This window comes from Anolis sagrei, chromosome 3 (assembly GCF_037176765.1).
Source record: "Anolis sagrei isolate rAnoSag1 chromosome 3, rAnoSag1.mat, whole genome shotgun sequence".
In the NCBI taxonomy this organism is placed as follows: Eukaryota; Metazoa; Chordata; class Lepidosauria; order Squamata; family Dactyloidae; genus Anolis; species Anolis sagrei.
The window spans coordinates 50,827,269-50,848,890 of NC_090023.1; the positions used below are offsets into that span (position 1 = coordinate 50,827,269).

At 40.6% G+C, this 21,622-nt stretch overlaps 1 protein-coding gene across 7 annotated transcripts in view; it reads left to right on the plus strand.

The window, feature by feature from the left end:
• The first annotated feature begins 290 nt into the window (after positions 1–290).
• The window catches only part of EPHA6 (EPH receptor A6), a 524,480-nt gene continuing 503,148 nt past the window's right edge, over positions 291–21,622 (plus strand). For 3 of the 7 annotated variants that reach the window (XM_067466658.1, XM_060770613.2, XM_067466659.1), the window contains exon 1: positions 294–1,461. In XM_067466658.1, the coding sequence (XP_067322759.1) occupies positions 1,368–1,461 (94 nt within the window). In that variant the 5' untranslated portion in view covers positions 294–1,367. Of the gene's footprint in view, positions 1,462–21,622 lie in introns of all 7 variants that reach the window. The other 4 variants (XM_067466660.1, XM_067466661.1, XM_067466657.1 and 1 more) reach the window with 3 other exon arrangements.

Genomic DNA, 21,622 nt, shown 5'->3' on the forward strand with positions numbered 1-21,622 from the left:
AATCCACTTTAAATCGGGTTGCTGTCTCCTGCAGAATTCTGGGGTTTGTAGTTTGGGGAGGAGCCTTTAACAGCCTCACTGAACTACAAACCCCAGAATTCTGCAGGAGGCAGAAACCGGATTTAAAGTGGATTCATTCTCTAGTGCAATGAAAGCAATAGATGCAGGCGAAACGTGGCCATAAAGTCCAGAAAACTCACAGCAACCCTGCACTGTAAAAGTTTAGCCAGAACCGCCCTCCAAAAAAAGCGGGGGAGGAATACAAGAAGGCGGTCTCTGTGTGTGTGTGTGTTTTTTTCCCTTCCTCTCCCCGTTTTGTCTTGTCAACTAACCCCCTCTAGTGCTGAACAGGCTGCATTTGACCTGCGGGCTGCCGGCAGCCGCTTCCCAGCCGAGGCGAGCGAGCGAGAGAGAGAGAGAGAGCAAGGGCTCCTTCTTCTCCTTGGCTTTCCTCCGCCTCTTTCTCGGGGAGCCACCAAGGAGGCGACCGGAGCCTCCGTGGCCTTGCTCTCCTCCCACGGAAGGTGCCGTGACTCCTGCCGTTGCCTTCCTTTCCCTCCCTTTTTCATTCCTTGGCGAGGAAGGGGAGAAAGAGAGCGGCTCTGATTCTCCATCTACATTGCCCTCGGGGACCTCCCCGTCCCGCTCTCTTTGGACGCTGGGACCTTGCTCCTTTGGTGCTTTGGAATAAGAAGAGGGGAGGGAGAAGCAGTTGAGGAGGAGGAGGAGGAAGAAGAGGAGGAGGAAGAGGAGGAGGACTCCGCCGTCCAGCCCTCGAAGCCGATGGAGGAGGAGAAGAGGAAGGAGGAGGAAGAGGAGGGCCACGGAGGAGAAGCCTGGCCCCGCTGAGAAGGATTGGGGCGCGCCGTCCCTTTAGGCGCCTGGACCAAGTTTCCTTGAAGGGCGCGCGGACGGAGCGAGAGAGAGAGAGAAGAGGAGCTGTCCAGCATTTCAGCACCTTCCCGACAGAGAGGCGGGCTTCTCTTGGCCATTTCTTGTATTTGGAGAGAGAAAGGGAAGGAAGGAAGGGAAGGAAGGGAAGGACCTCTCCTCCCTCCCAATCTCTCGAAGAGGCGGCGGGTAGAAAGGAGGGGATGCCGCCCCTCAAGCCGGGTTGCCGGAGAAGGCTGCTCCGCTTGGGGAAGGCTTTGCCAGTCAAGGGCTGAGAGGAGGCTGGGTGTCTCTCGCCCCTCGGGACGGGGCACTTCGGACTGGACGGTGGCCTCTGGGCTGGGAAAGAGGCTCTTCTCCGGGCACGACGACCCCCGCCTTGGAGCCCTCGCGGGGGCCTCGAGCCTGGAAGAGGAGGAGGAGGCGGAGGAAGAGGCGGAGGAAGCGGAGGGAAGGGTCCTGAAGCCCCCTTGGCCATGGGGGGCGCCTCCCTCCTGTGGCCGTGGAGCCTGCTCTTCCCTCTCCTGGCTGGGCGCCCCGGGGCAGGCAGCCACGTCTCCAGCAACCAAGGTAAGAAGGGGCTGAGGAGGGGAGTGGGCTTGGATGACAGGGGAAAGGCGCTTCAACGCTCCTCCAAGGAGATAACCCCACCAACCCATCCATGGTCCCTGGCCTTCCTCATTGGCGAAGGGGAAGAGCATCTTTCTTTGGAATTGGGAGCCTCTCTGGGATGGACTTGCTCCACTTTCGGTAGCTTCCATTCAAAAGGGAGCCAAATTTCACTCCTAAATGCTGGGGGCACTTCTACACAGCCTTATATCCCAGAATATCAAGGCAGAAAATCCCACATTCATTGTGTGATGAGGTAGTTAGATATGATTCTATGGCCCCTTCGGGACAGCTGAATAAAATCCCACATTTTCTGCTTTGAACTGGAATATATGGCAGTGTGGACTCAGATAACCCAGTTCAAAGCAGATAATTTGGAATTTGGGTTGTTGTAGGTTTTTTCGGGCTATATGGCCATGTTTTAGAGGCATTCTCTCCTGACCTTTCACCTGCATCTATAGCAAGCATCCTCAGAGGTTGGGAGGACCTCACAAACTCTGAGGATCCTTGCCATAGATGCAGGCAAAATGTCAGAGAATGCCTCTAGAACATGGCCATATAAGCCCCAAAAAACCTACAACAACCCAGTGATTCCGGCCATGAAAGCCTTAGACAATACAATATGGGATTTTCTGCTGTGATATTTTGGGATATAGGGCTGTGTGGAAGGGCCCCAGGTTTCCCCAGGCCCTGAATGACTCCTTGGCAGCCTCACGCTCTGTCCCTGGTTACAAACCCACTGGGAAACTATAGGACTTTCCCACCTCTCTGTCCACACTTAAATCACTTGTTTTGTTGCTGTTTTGTTGCTTAGGGTCCTTCCACACAGCTCTATAACCCAGAATATCAAGGCAGAAAATCCCACAATATCTGCTTTGAACAGGATTGTCTGAGTCCAAACTGCCATATATTCCAGTTCAAAGCAGAAAATGTCAGATTTTATTCAGCTGTCCGGAAGGGGGAATAGAATTATATCTAACTATCCCATCACACTAGATAATTAATCCACTTTAAATCAGGTTTCTGCCTCCTGCAGAATTCTGGGGTTTGTAGTTTAGTGAGGCTGTTAAAGGCTCCTCCCTACACTACAAACCCCAGAATTCTGCAGGAGGCAGAAACCTGATTTAAAGTGGATTCATTATCTAGTGTAATGAGGTCCTCAGTGAGCCTCTGGTGGCACAATGGGGTTAAACCCTTGTGCCAGCAGGACTGCTGACCGAAAAGTCAGCGGTTCGAGCAGATTGAGCTCTCTCTGTCAGCTTCAGCTCCCCATGTGGGGACATGAGAGAAGCCTCCCACAATGATGGTCAAACATCAGAACATCCAGGTGTCCCCTGGGCAATGTCCTTGCAGATGGCCAATTTATTTATTTATTTATTTATTTATTTCCTATATTTATACCCTGCCCTTCTCCCCCTGAAGGGGGACTCTCTTATACAGAAGCGACTTGCAGTTCCTCAAGTTGCTCCTGACATGGAAAAAAAAATCCTAGAGTTGGAAGAGATCTCATTGGCTATCCAGTCCAACCTCCTGCCAAGAAGTAGGAAAATCACATTCAAAGCACACACACACACCCAACAGATGGCCATCCAGCCTCTGCTTAAAAGCCTCCAAAGAAGGTGCCTCCACCACACTCCAATGCAGAGAGTTCCACGGCTGAACAACTCTCACAGTCAGGAAGTTCTTCCTAATGTTCAGGTGGAATCTCCTTTCCGGTAGTTTGGAGCCATTGCTTGTGTGGGAATGAAGCTAAACCCTGAGCTCTCATTGATCAAATACATCGAATTCACTTTGCCCTGGGATAATACAGTGATTTTTTTTAACCCATGATAACCCCAAAGAGATTTTGATTTACTAGGAAAATCTATATGGTCACATCAAAATCATTTTCTCCAGATTTTTACTCTCAAGTTTGATTTTTTTTTTTTTTTTTGCCTAGCCTCCATTCCAAGGATATGACCCTTCTGTTGCTTTCCTAGCTATAAACTTTGTTTTCAAACCTTGTTCTATAGACGTCCACAGGGCATAAGGATTATTTCCTCATTTGCCCAGGAGCATCTTTCACAGTCTTAAGGCTGCTCCTGGCCCTAAAGCTTTCTTTTACCCCCCCCCCCCCCCTGAAAAGCCCACTTCAGGAAGTTGGGGAATCTCATAAAGTAGACTATGCCCCCTTGCAGACCATATTTGCTTTGAATTGGAATATATATGGCAGTATGGACTCAGATAACCCAGTTCAAAGCAGATATTGTGGATTATCTGCCTTGATATTCTGGGTTATATGGCTGTATGGAAGGGCCCTATATTGCTGTACAAGGGTACAGCAAAAGAAACCTCTTAAAGCCCCAGGACTTGTGCAGGAGATTTGCTGGGGAGACTTTCGCTCGTTGCTATAGGACACTTTGGCAAAGTACTTATTTAAATGGCCCTTTGAAACTTCATATCATATATGAGTCACATGTTCTTCTGCTCTTTCCATCCTCATCAGCATTATTAGTTATGTCACATCTTTCCTGATAAAATGTTTTTACCTTCTTTATGTTGCATACCCTTGTACCTGCACCACACATAGACAAACAGTGTTCTCATTTTCAAAATAGGAAACTAAGGCTAAAGAAGAGATTTATGAGACACCAATCGGGGAGCTTATGTTTGTGAAGATATTGGAACCTATATGTTTTATAACCTATTATCAAATCTAATAGCCTAGGTTGGTTGCCCCCCCCCCCCCCCACACACACACACACACACAAACTTTAGCTGAAGGCCAAAAGGTTTTCCTCTGTTATCCAAGCACAGCTTTGTTCTGGACAATTCAGAACAAATTATCCCTAACTGCATATTTGTTATCATCAGGACCACTCTAGACCCCACTTTTATATCTTTGGAGTGTCTCATGCCAACCTATCCTATTAGTACTTAGTGATCTGTGGACACTCATGCTGAGAGTAAAAGCCACTGAATGTCAACAGATGAACTCCTATTGATTTCTCTGAGCTCAGAATTCTACCCCTGCAGGACACAGTGGGCAATATATATATATATATTTCTCCTCAAAGCAGGGTTAAACTGGTGAAACTGTCTTACTGTGAGAGTGTCATAAAGAGACATGAACTATAGGATAAAAGAAATAATGTCAGTGAAATGGAAGGCAAGCTTTTCTCTACAGACCGTTTCTATAGATCGGTAATTGGACAACCAAAGTTGCATTGGACTAAAACAAATTATTAGACAATACATAGTTTTAGGTCCAAACATCAATTTGATTCTCTTCCAGAATCTTACAAGTCAACATGGAGTGGCTGATACCACCATTAACAAACAACAGTAGGCTCTTCACTATTATTTTATATATAGGCAATGAATATCGAGGCCCACACCATTTGTATCTTAAACCTCATTTCTAAATGCATTAGATTTTTGAGTGCTTCAAGCAACAAAACCCCAATCTTTGATCATATATGCATGATGCAATTTAGCTGTATTTTATTAACCATGCTGTATTTTAGCTTCCGACATCCTCTCTACAGTTCATTCAAACCTATGTGCACTGCTGGGTCTAGTTTAATTACAAGGAAGCACAGTGAGTGCCGACTGGTTTTTTGGTTCCTGACTTTTTAATGACTGTGAGCCTTTCATGCAGCACAAGTGTTACATCTGTGTTGTGCTTGTGTGTGTCAAAAGAGAGGAGAGGAAGGAGGAGGGGGGAGGAGGGAAAGAATAAAAAAAAGCAAATTGATGGTGAGACCTACATTTGAGTATGATTCTTCAAACACATCATGATTTGGGCATAGAGCTGAATGAACTACTGCATAGTAGGTAGGAAATATTAAACTAATGTTGAAACATTCTTGCAGCTTTGGATGTGACTATGGTGGTCTTTCATGTGTGTGCTGTAAAAGGATATTGCATGAGCTGGACTCTTCATTATTAGTGTCCATCAGCAACCTCCCCTCTAAAATTCTTGATCTTGTTTCACCCAGTTTCATCTACTTTTTGCAATCGATACTATCTTTAAAACAATGATAATTCTGATCATGACACCCTAAATCCAAGGTTAGTTCCAAATAGGATAAACCAACTGAATTGAATGAGGATTATTAGTCACCACCGAGGTAAATTGCACAGATTTCAATAGATCTGATCTAGATGAATTAATGTTGGATTTATCTCTGTATTCCAGGATATGATAGAAATATATATAAGTCTGTTGCCATGCCCCTATCTTTTCTTCACCTCATCTTTGTAACTCAACACAATGGGTACATCTTAAGAATATAAGAGTGGAAAACGAATACTGTGGAAGATGCTAACCACCTGAAATATACATTTGGGTCTGATTAAAGAGCTGGTTAGTTTTATTGTTCTACATGCTTGACCAAAACTGAATCTAAAATAAAAGAGCATCATCTATACCCATATATGGATATACTATATTGCTCTTACCTAATGTTTCCGGTATTGCAAAATGACTTATAAGTAATTAATTATGCTTATAATCTAGCAGCTCTATACTGTGTTTTCTCTTTATATCCAGAGCATTTCACACGCTTGATCTTCTGGCCTGATCTTACATTACCAGAGTGATGTGACTGCCATTTTCTTTTGAATCTATCGTATGTTGTTTTATTAATATTTGTATAGAGAGCATCACTCAGGACATTAGAGCTGTTTCTGATCACAGTATCACATATTCTAAGTAAGCATGGTTAATATTTATATCACTGGACTCTTTCATTAGATTTGACCTGATAGAAACAAGTCATAAGGAATAATCTATTTGCTTACATCCTTGAGACTACAGTTTTAGAAATCTGTGCATCACCCTGTAAGACATGATGGCACTGATTTATTTCCTCCACACAATTGGGTGGATAGGACTATGGATGACATACGGTTTTTCCAAAGCTGAGATATTTCACTTTCAAATGTGAGCTGATATATTAAGATCACAATCATGCTGTCTTTATGCAATTATTAACTTTACACTCTGCCTTTCTTTTCAATTAATGGAAATGTTTATTATTATTTTTAAAGAAATTCTTACACATATTATGTCTGAATTGCATTTAATGTCTGTTCTGCATTATAAGCAACATTTATTTTTATGCTTGTCTTCTGTCTGTAGACATCCACATTTCCGTATAATAATGAAAAATACAGCTTTTGAATATAATCACATATTAGGTACATATAATGGCAATATTGAAAGGAATCAGCTGTTATAATCTCAAAACATCATAGAAAAATGTTCAAATTATATTGTGAAGACATAACTCCACTATCAAAAGTAATTTTTGAACCAATAAAGATGTCAAGGTACTAAAATTATTTAAGAATGAAAACATATCATTTTTGTGCAGAACAGCATTTTTCCTTCATTCAGACTCATTGTCCTAAATTAGTAATCAAAGTTTACAATCAGTCTTTAGTGCAAATTAACGTACCAACACCAATACAAAATAGTTGAAAAGTGTTTCTTTCCAAGTAATTGCTTATAGTTATAGGCCAAAGGAGGGCTCCAAAGTATTGGCTATAGTTAACAATTTTTAAAAGTCATAGAATCATTGAGTTGGAAGAGACCTCATGGCCCATCTAATACATGCCTCCCCTCACCAAGAAGCAGAAAAACCACATTCAAAGCACCCTCAACAGATGGCCATCCAGCCTCTGTTTAAAAGCCTCCAAAGAAGGAGCCTCCACCACACCACAATTTTAAGAAATAACTCTTCACTTCCACATTTTTTCACAAGAAATTTAAATAATTACTTGTATTTGTTTTTTTTTCAAAAGTGTGAATGCTACAAAATGCTGGTTTATGCTACAAAACAAGTTCCCCTCTCATCCATTTCATTGTTACTTCAACACCAACCCTCAAACAGAATGGCAGTGTAGTAAGAAAGGCATTTGAACCATGTGATATTCTTCAATCATATTCCTCTGCTCATCCATAACTGTAACCCGAGCTATAGCTATCCTATTGTTACACAGCAAAAGGAGTTTTGTGATCCTTCTACAATTATAAGATAATATACAGTAGAATCTCTCCTTATGTGGTATCTTGGAAAGCAGTTCCATCTATACACAAATTGCTCTGGAGGACTTAGTGATGCCAAGAGAAGTGTTCCTTCTAGGCGTACAGCATGATTCTGTGGTCAACGTCCACCAAAAGTTGACCAAATAATTGTACTGAAGGCCTACAGAAAACATTTCTCTTGTCATTTCCAAGGGCTAGATACCGATTTGTCTGGAAAACCAAGACAGCATTGATTTTAAGTAAGAATAGTGGAGTTCCAGATCATGCAAAAACTGTATTATGAGAAGGGTCCCAGAATGCTTCCCTCACATAATATGCTGGCCTACTGTAGAAAAAGATCAATATGTCTAATTTTATGTAGCTGATTACTTTCTTGTTCCAATCACAACACTGCCATTATTTTGCTATTACCTAAATCAATGAAGGCTAAAATACACAGAAAGAGTATATGTTTAAAAACATATATGTATTGCAGAAGTTTAAGTAGACCAGGATCTGGTCCTATGCACATTTACTTGGAAATGTCATTGAATTCTATGTAATTTGCTAAAGAATAGACATGCATAGTATCATGCTGTGACTACATTAAATCATGCTGCATTAAATCATGCTGTGTGGTGAATACATGAAAATTCTATATTCCAGATGGCAAAAGACATTTTAATGGGTTTAAGGATTTTATAGGTCTCCTTTTCCATTTTTTACCCCAAACCTCTTGGCATTCTGCAAAATACCAGTCTTGAACAACACGATCATACTGTCAATGGACTCATTTTAAAATCTACTGAAACAAGCATTGCTCATAAATAAGAAATATATTAATTTTCCCCTTCCACAGGAAAGAAATCCAAATTGCACAGTACTGGCTTTAAATAAATTACACAGAAACTTTGATTTAAGAAAAAACATTTTTCCTCATATCAGTTGGAAAGTGAATCAGTCATGCATAACTCTGAAGGACAATAATATTATAAGTGTCCAGTGAGCAGAACTATGGCCACATTCATCTACCTGAATAAGTACAAATTAACTATTTTGCATAGAGTAAGAAAAACAAATTTTAATAATCTGTTTTCTATATAATCTGTATAAACACAATGAAACACTTTATAACACCATTTTGTTTTTTGCTTAAGACAATAAGCAAAGAATGTAATCATTTTTTTCCATCTTGCATTATAAGGTATTATAAAAAGTTAAACTCCTTTTTGCTTAGAACATCTTTCTCCTCTTTTTTAAAAGTATTTGTAAATAGTAAAGATTTAATACAGCAAGAAAGCCAGGTTGTACAGAAATCCCATTGTGGCAAAAAATAATAATAATAATACAGGAAATTTAATAACCTTTTATCATTCTCTGTTTCCTCATATAGGCATAGCTACTAGTTTGGTGGTTAGCTTGTTGATTTCAAAAGACATAGGCCTTTGTAAAATGATAATTACATGATTTTGACATAATATTTAGCATTCGTGTATTAGGGTTTAAAAACATAGAAGTTTGCACTGGACACTGGTTTTTTGGCACCATTGGATGACTGAATTGTTGAGGCTTGACATTCAGGTTGGGATTACGGTGGTAAGATTTAATGCATACTTTTTGTATATCCCCAACTCACTTGGAATTCCATAGTCCTATACCCCATTCCCTACTGAAGTCAACTTACTAACAACCACAATATGTCACTTCTCCTTGGTGGCATCATGGTTTGCTGGAAAAGGTTATTTACTTACAGATTGACATGATTTTTTAAAATCCCAATAAATTACATTGGCTTAGTTTTTTTCAAGCATTCTGATAACAAGAATAATAGTTTCATTGGAAAAATTGCTATCCCATTTGCTTTTTTGTCTATAAAAAACAAAAGTTAGCCTATATATATCAAATTGTTTACACTTATTTGTAATGACGCCACCAGTTGTAGGGATATTTCTGCTTTGTCAGAGTCTCCTACAATTTGTAATGAATCTACAAATTCATTCGATAACATAGCCACTAGCCAGTAATATTTTGTTTATCTTCCTTTGATGTGTAACGCGGTTTGACTTGAAAGTATACGAAACAGAGGTTTGGATTTAAGAGAAACTGTAATAAGTATATTGAAGTATGAAAGCTTAATGGTTTCAATGTTTCTTTACTCCTAAAGGTACATTACTTCAGTGGTTACATTTATAGTCTTTCATAAAACAACTCTTAAGAGGACTGTTCTTTCCGCTAGACAGGTTTTAAACTTATTTCCTTCAAAATATGTTTCTTTCCTTAACAGATCACTCCAGGTACTAGCCTATTCTTTCCCTCAGTTATCTCTGTTACAGTAAAGATTCTTACTGGGGTTCTCTTCCCTTTTCTTTTGCTCAGACTATAACTATTAATCTAAATAAGTCAACTTGGCCTATCTAAACCACACAGGCTAAAAGCCTAAACCTTCCTGATTCTCAACACAGTAGAACCAGCTTTCCCTGTGGTTCTCTGACCACAGACTCCCTATTTAAAATGCCTGCTCTTGCCAAGTGGCAGTTGGCTCCTCCCCTTTTTCCATGGCAACCCATCTCAGAGTGAACTGAGCTGGCTACTATCCCCCTAGTTATGCTATTTTAAATACTTACCCTTTTAAACACCTACCTATAATTATACATGACTGTGGGTTAAAATTCACACTTCACCACACTATTGAAGTTCTGAAGATGGTAATAACTATCTTTAGAACATATACAGAGCTGATCTAATTCTTTTTATATTCTGCAACAAGACATGACTTTGGCAGACAAAAAACTCCATCCTGGTGTATGAGAATGACAATAATTATTGACTGAATCTATTGTGGATTATGCCATTCCAGAATGGTTTACTCTTTGCCATGTTACAAAAATGAGAAGGGACCTGAATTCATAGTAGTGCATATTTTTGCATTAGATTTTGCAACAAAAAGATATTTGCTGGAAATCATGCCAACCTATAGAACACGATAATGGGCTAAATAGGTAGATAATCTGGCCTGGTGTAACATAGCTTTATACATAACAAAAGGTTGCATCATCTATAGTTCTTCCTTTTTGAAAAAAACCGAACCCCCTCCAAATAGCACCTAGAACACTAGAGAGACCACATGGTGTGTATGTAGATATATGTGTGTCTGTGTGTGTGTGTGAATGAGAGAGACCACGTTGTGAGGGATTTGTATTCAAGAGGTAATTTCTTTGCTGTTCTAATAAAACAGAATCTTTTCTTCATTAAATTTACTTCTTGAGCTGCTCTATGGTTCTCCTTCACTTGTAAATCAATGGATGGTGCCGTGTTCCATCTGTGGCAAGGAATACTGAAACAATAGTATTGACAAAGGCGTGAACTTCTTCATTCATCCTAATAAATTGTGACTGAGGTAAGGACTAGACTCTGCTTCTGAAAAGATCTGTGAACATCCCAGATAATTACTCACAAGACACTGTGCACAAGCACTGCATCAAAAACCAACTTGAAATCAAGGTATTCAGACTCCATGAGCTCTAATTTCAAACCACTCCCCTATTACATTTCTTATTAGTTCTCTATTTTTATATTCCAGAAGTAGCCAGACAGAAAGATAGAAAGGAAGAAAAATAGATAGAAAATATAGTTTTTCCGTTGTCTGCCAGACCTTATCCCACCTATCCCAATTGCATGCTCTCGGGGAAAGGGTTTTGTTCTCTGTCCTTAGAAAACTGCACATTCTGTGACTAGAAAAACAAAAGAGGATGATTGGTCACAATAAGTAAATATGGAAGAAGATCCAATTAACCTGGATGCTTTTATCATATTATTTGTTTCTAGGTGAGTTATACATGTTGTATTCCATACTGAGTGGGGAAATGGATAAATAAACATTCTAATAATACCTTTTTTTAAAAGTGGTGATAATAAGGGTACGTAACAGCTAACAGGAGACATCACTGAGGACATGACAATGGGCTTGAAGCATCTGTAATGAAGAGAGTAAAGGAAAACACATAGTGAGGGAAAATGAACAGATTATTTTTTATGGTGTGCTACAACAGCAAGAAGCATAATTACTATTTGGATATGTGTGTGAACTGTTAATTCATAAATACACACACACATTCATTCTCAAAAACAAAAGATTTTTTGGTGCTTTTGGTGCTAGCAAGTTGAGGGACATTTTAGCTCAGCCATAATCATTTATATCAGTGGTTCTCAACCTGTAACTCCCCAGATGTTTTGGCCTTCAACTCCCAGAAATCCTAACAGCTGGAAAACTGGCTGAGATTTCTGGGAGTTGTAAGCCAAAGCATCTGAGGACCCACAGGTTCAGAACCACTGATTTAGAATAACTGCAGATATATACTATTGAAATGTATGTGTAGGAAATTACAAGGCAGGAAGGTTGTTCAATGAGAACCTGTAAATGAGCCATGAAATCCACATGGCCACTGGTCACTTGCCATCTGAGTTGTTCTTTATTTTGGTGTTTACATAAAGCCCAGTCAATTTATTTGTCACTTCAATTGATCCTAAGATTAGGCACAACAATTTGTTTTCTGTCTATCAGTGGCATACAAGCTAAGGTCTCTTGGATAATTGGGTCATTCCCTGAATGCACCAGGTTTAATTAATAAGTGAATTGGCTTCTCAGTTCCATTCAGACTTTAACAACAGTTTCAAGTGTTGCGTGTGCATGGGTGATACACCTCCCTCCAGACAAGCCCAAAAAAGACACGTCCACAATTGGCCACAATCACCACCCCCATGCTAAGAATATCGACAAAGTTTAATGCCTGTTCCTAGTCTTAAAATTATTAAAATTATTTTGTTTTCAGGTGTCATCTTTATTTTCAAATGTTATGGAACTCTGCAAAAAAGGTTTCTAAAATATTAGTTCCTAAAATATTTTAGTTTCAAAAGAATAGCCTAGAGTCTTTGGTCTTTATTTTAAAAACCATGAAACAAAAATGGAACTAAGTCACTATCAATATCCTTAACCAGATCTTGCAAACTTAGAGCTTCCTTCATTAAATCTATCTACCTGTAATGTAGTTTTCCTTTCCTCAATGCTTTCTACCTTGCCTAGCATAATTGTCTTTTCCAGTGAGTCATTTCATCCCAAGATATGTCCAAAGTATGTCCATCTCAACTTTGTCTTCATAGTATCTATGGCAGTGGTTCTTAACCTGTGGGTTGCAGACCACTAGTGGGCCACAAGGATGAAAATCTGGTCCACAAGCTTCCTTCCTCTATTTTATTTTATTTTATTTTATTTCTGCTCCTTTTGCACTGCCTGCCACTCCTTCTCTGTCACTGACCATGGCACATGTTCTGTATCAGAAACTATTTATTTATTTATTTCATTCACTTATACCCCGCCCTTCTCACCCCGGGGGGGACTCAGGGCGGCTTACAGGGGAGGGCACAATTAGATGCCCGAACACACAACAAGTAATACAAAAATAACAATTCAACACATTAAATTAAAACATCAGTACATAGTAAAATCCTAAAAACCTAAAACAATCTCATGTCAGGGTCCATATATCAGAGTCCATAAGTCCGTTCTACTCCGTTTGTCTTTGTCTATTTCCAGGTCCTTAAGTTAATTATCAGAGTGACCAAAAGCTTGGTCCCACATCCAGGTCTTTAGTCTTTTCCTAAATGCTAGGAGGGAGGTCGCCGATCTAATCTCCCCGGGGAGTGAGTTCCACAGGCGGGGGGCCGCCACTGAGAAGGCCCTGCTCCTCGTCCCCGCCAGCCTCGCTTGAGAGACTGGCGGGGTCGAGAGCAGGGCCTCCCCAGAAGATCTTAAACTTCGAGGTGGGATGTAGAGGGAGATCCGTTCGGACAAATACACTGGGCCGGAGCCGTATAGGGTTTTATAGGTCAAAACCAGCACTTTAAATTCTGCTCGGAATTGGATTGGCAGCCAGTGGAGCTGACGCAACAGGGGGGTGGTGTGCTCCCTGTACGTCGCTCCGGTGAGCAACCTGGCTGCTTCTCGCTGGACTAGTTGTAGTTTCCGAGCAGTCTTTAAAGGCAACCCCACGTAGAGTACGTTGCAGTAATCCAGCCGGGATGTGACGAGAGCGTGGACCACCGTGGCCAGATCCGACTTCCCAAACTAGAGCTGATGTGGTTTATCCAATGCAATTTTCTGAATCAGCAACCCAAATAACCAAACCAAATCTAAAGTTTACCAAAAATCCTTTTGGTACTGATGGTGGAGAGTGGTCCCTGGTCAAAGTGGTCCCTGGTCAAGTAGTTCCTAGTCAAAGTGGTCACTGATAAAAAAAAAAACAAAGGTTGGGAACTACTGCTCTCTGAGGAGTGATGGCCTAATTTGCTCTGTTGTTGTTCATTTGTTCAGTCGTCTCCGACTCTTCGTGACCTCATGGACCAGCCCACGCCAGAGCTCCCTGTCGGCCGTCACCACCCCCAGCTCCTTCAAAGTCAGTCCAGTCACTTCAAGGATGCCATCCATCCATCTTGCCCTTGGTCGGCCCCTCTTCCTTTTACCTTCCACCTTCCCCAGCATAATTGTCTTCTCCAGGCTTTGCTGTCTCCTCATGATGTGGCCAAAGTATTTCAACTTTGTCTCTAGTATCCTTCCCTCCAATGCCCCATTATTATATATTTACATTTATTTTCTTTTATTTGGTAGTCTACAATATCCACAAAACTCTCTAGCATGATAGCTTGATTATTTCTAAAGCAATTTTTGAGCTGCATATAAAAAGTGCCTTTTTTCATGAGTAATGGAATTTATATGAGAAGCACCAGAACTAGATTAGGCAGGGTACACATTTAGTACTTTAAAGAAACCATTGACTTATGACAGTGCATCATATTTATTGTTCATTATCTCCAGCATGAGAGCAGAGAGTAAATTCCTTAAAGCGTAAATCACACTATCTTAAATCTATCCTGCTTTAAGGTTTAAAGATTTTCTCTTCAGCACTGTAATGCAGACAGCTGTTATTAGGGTTTCCAATTCCTAGTCAAAAGACATCTCTCATGCAATTAAAATATGCATGAAGGGAGAAATGTGACAGTAGTTGCATCTTCAGACATGTTGCTCTATCTGTCTTTCTCCAAAAAGAGATTCTGCCACATCATAATGGGAGAAACTACAACAGCCAACTTTTGCCTGCATGAAATGTCCAAGGAACAATTGCTTCCTCAAGTTAGATGACGGCTGCCCAGGGTGCCGTAGAGGTTCTTACAATGAAGTCATTGCATATCTATGTCCCAGGTAGAAATGCAGGCAAATGAGCTTATATATAATGCAAAAAGTAGAAGAAATAGATCAACAGCATTCACCTGCAGGATAATTTATGCCATATTTCCTTAGCCAGAGCATAGGGAGATAGACATTTCAGTGACATTGACTACATTTTCAGTGCACCTAATCTCCTTTTTTTCATTCAGCTGAAGTGCTATGCAAGGATCTTTTAAAAAGAGGCAGAAAAGAGGTAGAAAATGAACTTTTGATATTGCTGTGCCTCTATCCAAATCATATATAGGCAGTCCCCAAGTTATGAACAAGATAGGTCCTATAGGTATGTTCTTAAGTTGAATTGTTTGTAAGTCAGAACAGGTGAATTTTTAAGTGTTACTCCAGCCATTAGGGCTGGGCGGTTTCGTTCGTTAATTTCGTAATTCGTTAATAATTCGTTATTTTTCTTGATAACGAAGCGATAACAAACCATTCAGGAGCAACTAAAAAACGAAACGAATTTTTAAAGCTATTTCGTAATTGTTTTGTAATTGTTTCGTTATTATTTCCGTATGTCTGGTGCAAGTTTTATAGTTGTTTCCCTCCCCTCTCCCTGGTTGCAAGCATTTACCCCACTTCTGGGTCCCTGGCCTCTGCTTAAGTGGATCAAATTCTCCTCTCCTCCTGTCGTCACCTCACCTCGTTCCTCACTCTGGCCTGCGTGTGCATTGGGCAAAGAGACACAGCAGTGCAGCACTCAGAGACCTGCCTGTTGCCTGCCTAACCTCTTTCCTTCTCCAGGTTAAAACTATTATATTTATTATTATTATTATTATTATTATTATTATTATTATTAAGAATGGATGGCCATCTTTCAGTAGTGCTTTGACTGTGCCTTACAAGCACGGAGGCACAAAGTGGTTTGTTATTATTATTATTATTATTGTTATTGAGAAGCATTGTCGAACCAGAATAGAGATCTCACTCCTCCTCTCTCACTCTTTCCCTCCTCTTTCCTTCTCCAGGTTAAAACTATTATATTTATTATTATTATTATTACTATTAAGAATGGATGGCCATCTTTCAGTAGTGCTTTGACTGTGCCTTACAAGCACGGAGGCACAAAGTGGTTTGTTATTATTATTATTATTATTATTGAGAAGCATTGTCAAACCAGAATAGAGATTTCACCCCTCCTCTCTCTCTCTTTCCCCCCTCCTTCTCCGAGGTTAAAACTATTATTTAAAACTATTATTTTCACGTTGCGCAACCGCGTCCGCCATTTTAACGAATCAATTCGTTAATATTAACGAAATTTCGTAAATATCGAACTTTTAAAAAGGAAAATTTTGTAATTATTTTAAATAACGAAACGCAAAAAAACCCCAAAAACGAATCGATTTTAGAAACAAATTTTTCCGTTGTTACCCAGGCCTACAAGCCATATATATATATATATATATATATATATATATATATATACACACAAGCTTTGGATAGCATAAGGAAGGGTTTAAACCCCTGTGATGTTTGTTTTGCTGTCTGTGACCCTGTTCAGAAGATTTCACCTCACCTTCTGTCCCTGTGACAATTGGATTTTGAAAATCTTGGTTTGTTGTGGAAACAATGATTGATGATAAAGTTTTAGTGGAAACACCTTTTCCCCATGATAACTTTTCCAGGAGTTAAATTTCCTTCCTAGGGGAGATTTCTCTCACTTCCTATTGTCTCACCCCTGTTCTTAACTGTGAGTTGTTTGTAAATTGAATGTTTGTAACTTGGGGACTGCCTGTATTTGGAATGTTTGTAGGGTTCTGGTTATTCAGTCTGAGAAAACGGCGCATAAGAGCAGTCACAATGTAGAATTTAACTGTCATGTCTCAATGCTGGGAATCCTGGGATTTATAATTTGGTGAGACAACAACATTCTTTAGCAGGGAAGGCTATTGGAACCTTTTAGTCTAGAAAAATATGAGCATTCAGAGAATTGTATCTTTATAAATACAGTGTTCCCTCCCCTTCCCTGCTCACTCTCTTTACCTTCCTCTTCCACCTCCTCATCGCTGCCTGGGCCTTTTGCCGCCACTTGGACCTTGTGATTGAGGAGGTGGCGGAGGTGTCACAGGGCCCAAGCAGCAGCAAGAGGCCCTGGTGGCAACAAGGAGGCAAAATAGGAAGGTAAAGAGGGCAAGAAGGGAAGAAGAGCCCTCTTTACCTTCCTCTTCCCTGTCGTTGCCAGGGCCTCTTGCTGCCAAACAGCAGCAAGAGGCCCCAGTGGCGATGAGGAGGTGGAAGAGGAAGGTGAAGAGGGTGAGGAGGAAAGAAGAGCTGCCCCCTCACCCTCTTTAACTTCCTCTTCCTCCTACTCATCTGCTTGGGCCCTGTGATTGAGTGTCTTCTGCAAATTTGATAAGCATGCCCTATATTCCATCTAGATCATTCATTTCAAAGTCAGTTTGCTTCTTGAAAAATGCAGGCAGGTAGGTAGAAATGTGACCATGTCCTTCTTGTGGACTGACAATTATGAGATATAGGATATTGGTTTGGACAGGTCTTTGGTTTTATCTAAGATAGCTTTTTGAATATCTTCAATTTTATGAAATTAAAAACCTGGAATGAATAGTATACACATTTTGATGGAAATTCACAGTCCACGATATTCAAAACAGCTTAGCCTCATTAAAAAGTTCATTTATAATTTGAGATGACATTCATCCATCCATTTGTTTAAGGTTAAATCAAATATGATTTAGTCAAATAGGGTGGGGTCCAATATTCAAATTGCAATAGTAACCACAATATCAAAAACAAAGTGAGGAATTAAACTGTAAATGACAAAATAAATAGAATCAGAATTATTTATTTACCACATTGATATACCACCTTTCTCAGCCCGAATGTGACTCAAGAAAGATGGAAGCCCCCCCCCCAAAAAAAAAGAAAAAAAAAGAAAAAATCTGGTGGATACCATAGCAGGCATCAACAGCCAAAGCATTCATGATAGTTGCCTGTCCAGACTCTGTTAATCTTCATGTTTTTGCTAATCTTTGAATAAAATCTCATTTCTTGGCATTTGAATCCATGGATTTGGGCCTTTTCCTCCAAAGTGTACAAAAGAAGTTCATTCACTTCCATGGTACAGCCTTTCAGATAGTTAAAGATTGCTTTATGGATGACCTTGGACAAGTCGTACCATATTCACTCAGCTTCAGAGGACTGCAAAGGCACATCCCCCATGAACAAACCATCTCAAGAAAAAAAATCAAATTGCTTTAAAGTAAAGGTAAAGGTTTTCCCTGACGTTAAGTCTAGTTGTGTCTGACTCTAAGGGGTCATCTCCATTTCTAAGTCGAAGGGCCGGTGTTGTCCGTAGACACCTTTGAAGATCATGTGCCTAGCATGACTGCATGGAGCACCGTTACCTCCCCACCCAGGCAGTACCTATTTATCTACTCACATTTGCATATTTTCGAACTGCTGGGTTGGCAGAAGCTGGGCCTAACAGGGGGGGGCTCACCCCACTTCCTGGATTTCAACCACCAACCTTTTGTTCAGCAAGTTCAGCAACTCAGCTGTTTAACCCGCTGCATCATCAGGGGACCCAAATTTGCTTTAGGGCTGGCATAAGTCAGGAATGACTTCAAGGCACATAACAGTAACAACATATGCCTTCAAGTTAACTCCAACTTATGAGGAAACTATGTTTAGATATTTTTTAAAGATTTATTTGGAGAAGAGGCTTGATATTTCCTAGCTCTTCAGCTGAAAGAGGGTGACCTGTTCAGTCACCCTGTGAATTTTCGTAGCTGAGCTAGAATTCAAATTCTGGTTTTTGAGCTTCTACAATCATTCCTAAAAATATTTGGCTTCCAGATCCTTTACAATCTGATTTGTTCTCTTCTAAACACATTTCAACTTCATAATACCTATCTTCATCTGGAATACCTTCTTAAATTTAATAAGGTCTCTCACTTATTTTTTCTATTTAAGATTATGTAACCCAAACCTATGAGTTGACTTGGAACATATCTTGTGACAGTTTTACCTCCTGTAGTACAACTAAGATAGAAAGCATCCCTTAGGAAAGTAGTTATTGTATTTTATAATGGGTATCCCCTTCTGTTTTGGGGGATTTAAAGTAAATTCATCTCATTCACACAGACTGACTGCTTTGGGGAAACTGAAAATAAACATGGCAACCAAACTTACTTTCCATAAAGAATGTGTGCTTTTAAAGTGGCACAACTCGGGCTTTCTTGTTTTCTCTTGCATTCATTTTCTGTGTAATTTGCATTCTGGATCGTCATACAACCCACGTTTCTTGTCAAAATCTTGGTGTTTAATAAAATATTTATAATACTATTGTGTGCACAGTTCAAAATACCAATGTGTTCAGTGGAACAGCTTTTCCCAAGTAAGTGTGTGTCAGCTTGCAGCTTTATCTCTGATATGATTGTACTTATAAAATGGAAGGGAAGGGAAGAAGTGATGTTTATCAATAGTGACACTGATACTTTGTCAGGCTCCAGCCACCTGATCCCAGTCCCTTACTCAAACTCCAGAAACCTATGCATAGAGACTGTAATTTGAAGGACTCAATGAAAATGTGGAAACCAGCAAACATTTTAAAATAAATCCCCAGTATCTTCCAAGCAGGCAAACCATCCTCAGAGAGGAGTGCAGGAATATGATAACTGATTATTCCTAGTCAATAGTCACAGTTGCAGCTATTGTATTAAAAAGGAATGAGATGGCAGTTTGTATTTTGTACTTGATGCACTGGAGAAAAAACACTCTTTCCACAGTATAACTCTTTTGTCATTTTCTGATGGCAATTCATTGCCCAAATCAACCATTGTGGGAATTTTTTTTTCATGTAGAAATATTGCTTTAGGAGCTGACCATGACAGAAGAAATCTCAGCTGTCATAGACATTTACATAAATTTTCCCCTGCCCGAAACCAACTTTAAGGTGACAGAAAGGTTGTAAAGAAACCTATCCAGGACAGTCCATTAAAATTTCCTGAAGAATTTATTACATATACAAGTTTTTTCATACAAAATACCCCCATAAAATATAAATTTAACCAATCTGGGCATCTGTAACAAAATGTCTACTATTGGTGAAATTCCATTATCATTAAAAAGAATTTTCCCCCTTTCATTTAAAGCTCTTACCAAATGATTACTCTTGAATTATCTGTCATAAATTGCCTGAAATACTTGTCAAAACCAGTTTCTATTTTGTGATTTATTCTAATATATTTTCATAGTGAAAGCAAAATGACAGTACACAATTAGAGTACAATAGGATATAACCATTATGATGCTGTTTGACTGCAATTTCTATGATGCCTCATTATTGCCTGTGCTGTCTAGGAGTGATGGGGTTACAGTGAACCAGCAGCCTCATGCTTTACCCTCTTACAACAAAAATATCAAGAAACTTGCTGAGTAACTGCTTTATTTGCCATATGATTACAGTAGGAAGAAAAGAGCCAATTTTGTATAATGGTCTGAACACTGGACTATAACTGAAGACCAGGGTTTAATTCCCCACTTGTCTATGAAAACCCTTTGGATCATAGAATCATAGAATCATAGAGTTGGAAGAGAGCTCATGGGCCATCCAGTCCAACCCCCTACTGAGAAGCTGGAAAATTGCATTCAAAGCACCCCCGACAGATGGCCATCCAGCCTCTGTTTAAAAGTCTCCAATGAAGGAGCCTCAACCACAGGATATTTATTTTATTTATTTATTTATTTATTACTTGCACTTATTTACCGCCACTCTCAGCCCAGGGGACGACTCATGGCGGTGAACAACAACATAGAAAAGACAATTTACAGTCATCAGAACAATACATAACATGCTACTACTACTTGACATATACTTATACTAAAAATCCGCTTCGTCGTATCATGGGTCATAGTCAGTCTCATAGTCGTGGTCCATTCCGGTCGTCATTGCCAAGGATATAGTACTCAGTTGAAGGCCAACTCGAAGAGCCACGTTTTCAGGCTCCTACGAAAGGCCATAAGGGAGGGCGCCTGTCTAACTTCAGCAGGGAGGGCGTTCCACAGCCGGGGGGCCACCACCGAGAAGGCCCGCTCTCTCGTCCCCGCCAGGCGTGCCTGTGAGGCAGACGGGACCGAGAGAAGGGCCTCCCCGGATGATCTCAAGGTCCTCGTGGGCTCGTAGGCCAAGATGCGGTCTGCAAGGTATTTTTGGGCCGGAACCATTTAGGGCTTTGTAGGATAATACCAGCACTTTAAATTGGGCCCGGTAGCAGATCGGCAGCCAGTGGAGCTGGGACAGTAGGGGCGTTGTGTGCTCCCTACGCCCTGCTCCTGTTAACAACATGGCTGCCGCGCGCTGGACTAGCTGGAGCTTCCGGGCCGTTTTCAAGGGCAGCCCCACGTAGAGAGCGTTGCAGTAGTCGAGGCGGGATGTGACCAAAGCGTGTACCACCGTGGCCAAGTCAGACTTCCCAAGATACGGGCGCAGCTGGCGCACGAGCCTAAGCTGTGCAAATGCTCCCCTGGTCACCGCTGAAACCTGGGGATCCAGGCTCAGCGACGAATCCAGGGTCACACCCAAGCTGCGAACCTGAGCCTTCAAGGGGAGTGCGACCCCGTCCAGCACAGGCTGTAACCCTATACCCTGTTCGGCCTTGTCCGAACAGGATGACCTTGGACAAGTCACACACTCTCAGCATGAGAACCCTTCATTATTTAGGGGCATCCTAGTGTTGCCAAAGGTTGGAACTGACTTGAAGGCACACAATAACATTGGCAAGTAGGAAAACATATATGCCACTATACTTTTATTGTTGTTCCATGTTGGACTTTTTGTCTATTTTGCCTTTTATTACCAGCTTCAACTGGTCATA